Here is a 6,352-nt window from a genome sequence, read left to right as displayed (position 1 = left end):
CAGCTTGGACAGCTGGTGGGAATAACGGCTGCTTACCCATTCGCTCGGACTGACAGGCGTTTTGAGATAGGTTGCCATTTGTCACTGTATCCATTTGCTAGTATTCTGGAAGCTGCTCAGTGGGTGGCTGTGTGTGTGTGTGTGTGTGTGTGTACGTACACGTACATGTGCATTCTAAGGTATTTCATTTCATTCATGGGTTCTCTTTTTTTTTTTCCAAGCAATGGCAACATTTAAATGTCCAAGATTCACAAGCCGGCACCATCTTTGCACCCCAGTGAAATGGCTATACCCGACTCTCCACAGTGACTTTTGTCAACGCCGACGTCTGGAAGGATCTAGTCTGGGAATGTTCTCCCCCCACCCCAGCTTCCCCACCCCTTAAATCAAGCACAGCCACATTCTTCCACAATCATATTGGGAACGTCCCTCTTCACAATGTTGTATTCATCGTCAAAGTACAGCATTGACATTGTGCTGAGTTTGGTTGGAATGCAACAGGAGTTCACGGTCCCCGGGTTCAGCCCTCGCATTCGGTACTGATTCACCACCGCGGTGTGAAAAGAGGAAGCTGACCCTGGGACTCCGGCCAAGTAGGCCGGGCAGCTCCCTTCACAGTAATTCCCATAGTAACCCGTGGGCGCAATGATCCAGTCATTCCACCCAATGAGTCGGAAGTCAATAAAAAACTGTTGCCTGCAACAGAGATTGGTCCTGCCGTCACACTCCAGCCCCCTTTTCCGGATCCGATGCTTGTTGTCCGCCAGTCGGGCCTGCACTACCAAGAAGGGTCGATGAGATTCTTCCCCAGGGTCCACAAAGACAGGTACCACAGCCAGCTCTTCACAGCCCTCACACTGGAGTTCCAAGTTGAGCCTCCTCTCCCCTTTCTCAAACAGGGCCTGAATTGCCTCCGTCAGGGGGAAAGTGTGCCAGCCACTTCTCTTGAGGTCTACCTTCTTCTCCACCACATTCCACTTGTCACTGCGGTCCAGGTCCTGGAAGTACACTTTGACCCGGACTTTCCGCCGGGTGCCTTTCTCAAGGACATAAGGGAGCAATTTCAAGTATAACCACAGGCTGGCCTGCACCACAAACAGATTCTGGTTGCCCTCGTTGGAGATAAAGAAATACAGGCGGACCCTGGAGGAGGCAAGGTCATCTGTGGAGAAGGGGGAAACATACTACATTAATCCAAGAAGATAAGGCAAATGGGGAAAATTCAGACAACTTTTTTTTCCCCCTGAATGATGCTAAAATACATGTTCACCAAACAGCTGGAAAAAGTTAGTGACCAGAAAAACTGTTCCCAAGCCCTAGCGTCTCTAAATGTATCCTGGGAGAGGCAGAAAAAATAATTTCCCATTGAGAAATTCGGATCAGGTTAGAGCTGGAGGGTCCAGGCCTATAAAATCCTGCCTCACCTCTCTGGGGCCAGGGATCCCTGGAGACAGATTGTCAGGCCTCAAAGCTAAACAGAGGAACTTGTAAAGATGCCAAGATCTTAACAAGTTGTGATGGGTATCTGTGAAATCTGAAAAACAAAACCGGGATTGCACGGAGGTTCTTTGGGTGGGTTGGCTTTTTTTTTTTTTTAAAGTTAGGGCATTGCAAAACAGACCTCAGCTACCTCCTCTTTTCACTGGAGTCTGTTTACCTAAGCATGATCCAATACCTGGTGAAACCTCCATGGCAAACAAACCATCTCTGCTCTGATTTTCAAACACTTGGAACATGTGAGGAGGTTTTGAGCTGCAAGCTGCAGTTCTCGTTTCAGAACAGTTTTAGGGAAGAGGACAATTCAGCCTTGAAAACTCTGGGTTGGTGCTTTGGCCAGACCCTGACTCCTAGCTAATGGATATGCTCAAAGTCCCCAGAGAAAAGAAGGCTGGTTTGTTAGTTTTCTCAATAATTCAGCTCTATGAGAAAAGGGCTGTGCCAACTGATAGGTAACTCCTCTCCCATACTGCATTTCAATTACTTTTTCCCTCTGATCGTTTCTACCTTTTTTTTTTAACCCTTCCCCCCACCTCTTCTTTTGCAGTAAGGACAAACGAAGCAATTATGTAGCGACTATACAGCATTATCACAATACCACCACCCCCTTAACCCCTGCCCCCAGTCCTTTCCACTTTCCCTGACTTGCTTCTTTAATAACACTGACATCCACCGTTAGAAATCGGGAAAGCTGCAGCCTTAAAAGCTGATACTGGATGAACTGCCTGTGACCGGAATATGTTATTTATAACCCAAAAGGTCCATCCTATGAAATGGACCAGAAATATCATAACCCCTACTGTCCTTTTGTGCTATCAGGATTCAAGTTCCATGGCAAAGGAGATAGATAACATTTCCACCTTGGGCCCCAAAGCTCCTTTTCATCTAGGTCCTCTAATTATGCATCATACTTTCAATTACTACTGCAGATGGCAGAGAGAGCCCTGTATTTCCAAATGGTAACCCTCTCGGTGATTTTTCTTCTTTCTATTCATGGTCATGCAAAACTTTTTAATCCCTCTGAGTCCCCCCCCCCCAAAAAAAATAAAAACAACCAAATCTCGAACAGACTCTGGCTGCTTATTTGGAGAACATTCATTTCTATTTCTGAGAGCTCCTATTTAGGTTTACTTAACTGCCTCCCTGTTACAATGCATCTCTCATCTGCTTCCTCTGGAAGTACTCTCTGTATAAATATGATCTAAAGGGCGGCACAAAAGCAAGCCAACATCATTTGTGTCCTGAAAAAAGACAGCAGAGCCAAAGCTACTTTCATAAGCAGGGCCTTTTTCCTCCTCCTTTTAATGTTCTGAAGTATTTTCTTCCCTGATTTTTGCATATAATCAGTTATAAAATCTGGTGCCCCAAGCAAAAAACAAAAACAAAAAACCATCAGAAAGGCCCCTTGCCCTTTGTTAACAGCAAAATAACCATATTCTAGCCAAGAGGTATCCCCACACACCCCCTGCAATGCAGGTGTTGATTGGGTAGTATTTATGCCTTTGGTATTGGCATGTATCTATTTATGGATGCATCTTTATCTATATAAATTATGGGACCTGTTGAAAATGTATTTAAATGAAGCAGTTTTATGATTCTGTAACTACAATGTGTTATCAGCGCAACTATACACACGTCTTGCCATTACAACCCAGACTCCAGAAATGCTAGTATTCACGGATGATATGCAATTGGATACTAACACACTCATACCATTCATGTATGTCAACAAGAATATATATCCCACTGTAAGCCTATCTTCCAATCCTGAGAAACACAAACATTAAGCAATCAGTGAGCAAGTGTACTGATAGAGAGGGCCAGATTGCTACTAACCATGGGGTAGCAGACAAGTAAAAAGATGTGTGAAGCTGAAGAGAACCGCAAAGAAAAGTGGCCACAGTAAACAGGTAGAAATGGATATATGGGGGGGGGGGGTGAAGACGGACCAGGCAATTCAATACGAAAAATGGAGCACCAGGAATGATTTTTTTAAAAAAGGAGCATAGAAATGCAGAGCTAACTTAGAAAGCCAGAGAACCAGTGAGATGGATACATAGATAAATGACTAAGAAAGGTAGATTGGTGAATGAGCCTGACAGATGATAAATGATTGACCATTTAAATGAGGGATTGTGGCTGGATTGTGGGGAGGGCTGAACGAGAGATGACAGATGAGCGAATTAATTAGAGATGCAGCAGGTGGAAAGACAGATAGAGTTGGGGTCAGAAAAACACCAAATGAGGTTGGAGAAGAAGCGGGTGGATGTATTGATGAGGAAACGCGAGGAATGGAAGACAAGGGGCACAGACAAGGATAAGGGACTGAAGGGGCAAGGGGGGGGAAGCTGACCGAGTGAGGCGACGACGCTGGTCCCCACTCACCTGTCTCGGCGAAGCTGATGATCTCTGACACCTGTTCCTGGCCGTCTGAGCCCGAGCTGGCATGCCCGTCGAGGTGCGGGATCTCCATTCGGCCGTCTTCCCGCACCTTTCCCGCATGCAGCTTGCGCAGGGCGGTCACCATGGCGGCCTTGGGCACCGCGTGGGTGATGTTGGGGCGGCCCCGCATCTGCAGCCGGCTGAGAATGTGCCGCTTCACCGCCTCCAAGAAGTCGCCGTCCACTTTGCCCGGCTCCTCGGGGCGCCTGAAGCCACACGACGTGCAAGTGTCTGGGGGGGCGCCCTCGGCTCCCGGCGGGGCGGCCGGGGAAGGCAGAGGTGTCGGCGAGCCCCAGGCCTCTGGACCCAGCCAGCCAGCTACCAGAAGCAGAAGGCAGGCGGCTCCCAGCGCCCTCCCGGGCAGCCCGTCCATGGTGCGCAAGGAGGGCGCAGAAAGGGAGCCGGGGATACAACGCGCGCCCTCCCCCGCCCCCCAAAGCTCTGGTCCTCCTCCCCGCGCTGACTGCTAAGCGCCCGGAGTGGAGGTCTGGGATGGGGGGTTGGGGGGAAGGGGAAGGCTGGTTGGGGTGGGGGGTAGGGAGTATGTAGCCTCGGCGGCAGTTCTTTGCTTGGGGAGGAAGGGGAGGAGGACGTGGGGAGAAGCGAAGCGAAGGAAAGCGCGCACGGGAGGAACCCGGGGCGGGGAGGGAAAGGGGGAGGGGGTGAGATGGAGGGAAGGCAACAGATCACGGGGAAAAGGGGGGAAGGGAAGCGAAAAGAGGAGAACCGGGCTGGGGTTTCGGGGAGGGGAGCAGCGGCCGGAGCAGCCCCGGGACTGGAGGGGGTGGTAAGGGGAGGAGAAGAGGGCAAGCAACGGGGGTCACATCCAACTGGGTCCCTCAGAACACATCGAAATCTGCAGCTTTCTCTTCATTTCTCTTAGGATTTGCCACCCCCGCAGTCCTCGCTTAAAAACAAAAACAAAAAAATAAAATTTTAAAAAATAAAGAAAAAGAAAAATATATTTTAGTCCGAAGTCGCCAAGGTGAGGTGAGAGGGCTTAATTTAACTTGGAAAAGAAGGAAGGCATAAAATGTTCTAGCACCGTCTCCGTGCTACTGTAGCGGGTCCCCAGGACACACACCTGAGCGCCCTCCCAGCAAAAGAAAACACAGTTTCTCCTCGAGGCAGCCAGTGCTGCTGCCGAGTCGTGACTCGCTGGGCTCCGCTTTATAGGGAGGCGCCGGGCACCCTGTCCTCTTAGCCCTTGCAGCTCCCTTGACGCGTCACGCAGCCAAAGTTGTCTTTAAGAAAAAAAAAAAAAAGGATCACATTGACGAGCGACCCTCTTTCTCACTCTGCCTCTCCTCTTCCTCTTTTCCCTTCGGATCGTTTATTTGTTGGTACTGATGGTGATGGTGATGATGGTGGAGATTTTTCCCCCCTTCTTCCTGTCGCTGCGGCGGAGGCGGCGTTTTTCAGATCTGGTGTCTAAAAGTCTTGCAATGCCCTCGATGTGTGCATACATACACACACATATACACATACACACAGAGAGAAAGGGAGAGGGAGGGGGGCAAGACCGAGGAGAGGAGAGAGCTCGGTCCGAATGCAGCAGCTGCGAAATGGAAATCCTCCCTCGGTCAGATGAGTTCTTCTCTTTTGCCCTCTCTTTTACTCTCCCTTTTTTTTTTCTCCAAGGGGGGGGAAATAGCAACACAATCTCCTTGCGTGCGTGTATGTGTGTGTATTTGTATGTGGTGTGTATGCGTGCGTCGCTTATAGACGCTGGCCAGAAAAAAAAAAAAAAGGCTTTGCGTTGCAGTAGTGGATGGTGTCTCTCCTCTCTCCTGATTCTCCACCCCCCCACCCCCCCCACCCCCGGAGGAGGTGGAGAAAGAGGAGGAGGAGGAGGAGAAGAAGAAGAAGAAGAAGGGAGGGAGGGAGGGAGGGAGTCAGAGAGGCTGTTCAGGTTGGTGTCCCTACTGCTTAACCCCCCCCCCGTGTGTGTGTACATACACACACACACACACACACACACACACACACACCTTTCTTGCTTCTTCCCCCCCTTCTCGCTTTTTTAAGGAAGAGGAGTGGGGAGGGAAAGCCACCCCCTTTGTCTCCCCATTCCCATTACAGTGCCACTTTTTTTCTATTCGAAACTTATATCGGAGTTCTAACCACGTGGGGAAACTCCAACCTCTAACGACTCCCGCGGACTTCGAGATCGAAAACGACGTTATTTGTTCGGATTGTAGCATTATTGTTTCATGCCGCATATTTCCTCTTGCACCCCAAAGTGCTGCCGTACTTAACTTCCTGACGAGGAAATGGGGACTCCAGTTCGCCCCTTCACTGTCTGCCCACGTACCCGTACATAAAGCCTTTTCCCAATGCCTGCCCTTCCCCCAACTTACCCAGGCTCACTCCTTCCCTCATTCCACCCCCTCCAGCACACCCGTAGCAAACT

General features: G+C 49.7%; 1 protein-coding gene across 1 annotated transcript; it reads right to left on the bottom strand.

Moving 5' to 3' along the window:
- Positions 1-368: 368 nt before the first annotated feature.
- On the bottom strand, positions 369-5,690 carry INHBB (inhibin subunit beta B). Its single transcript, XM_043995555.1, has 2 exons — positions 3,883-5,690; positions 369-1,162 (listed from the first exon to the last, which is right to left on the bottom strand). Exons 1-2 carry the CDS (start codon positions 4,310-4,312, stop codon positions 387-389), a joined length of 1,206 nt encoding a protein of 401 aa, XP_043851490.1. The 5' UTR covers positions 4,313-5,690; the 3' UTR covers positions 369-386.
- Between the last annotated feature and the right edge of the window lie 662 nt (positions 5,691-6,352).

This window comes from Dromiciops gliroides, chromosome 3 (genome assembly GCF_019393635.1).
Source record: "Dromiciops gliroides isolate mDroGli1 chromosome 3, mDroGli1.pri, whole genome shotgun sequence".
Taxonomy (NCBI): Eukaryota; Metazoa; Chordata; class Mammalia; order Microbiotheria; family Microbiotheriidae; genus Dromiciops; species Dromiciops gliroides.
This window is presented reverse-complemented; position numbering and strand designations above follow the sequence as displayed.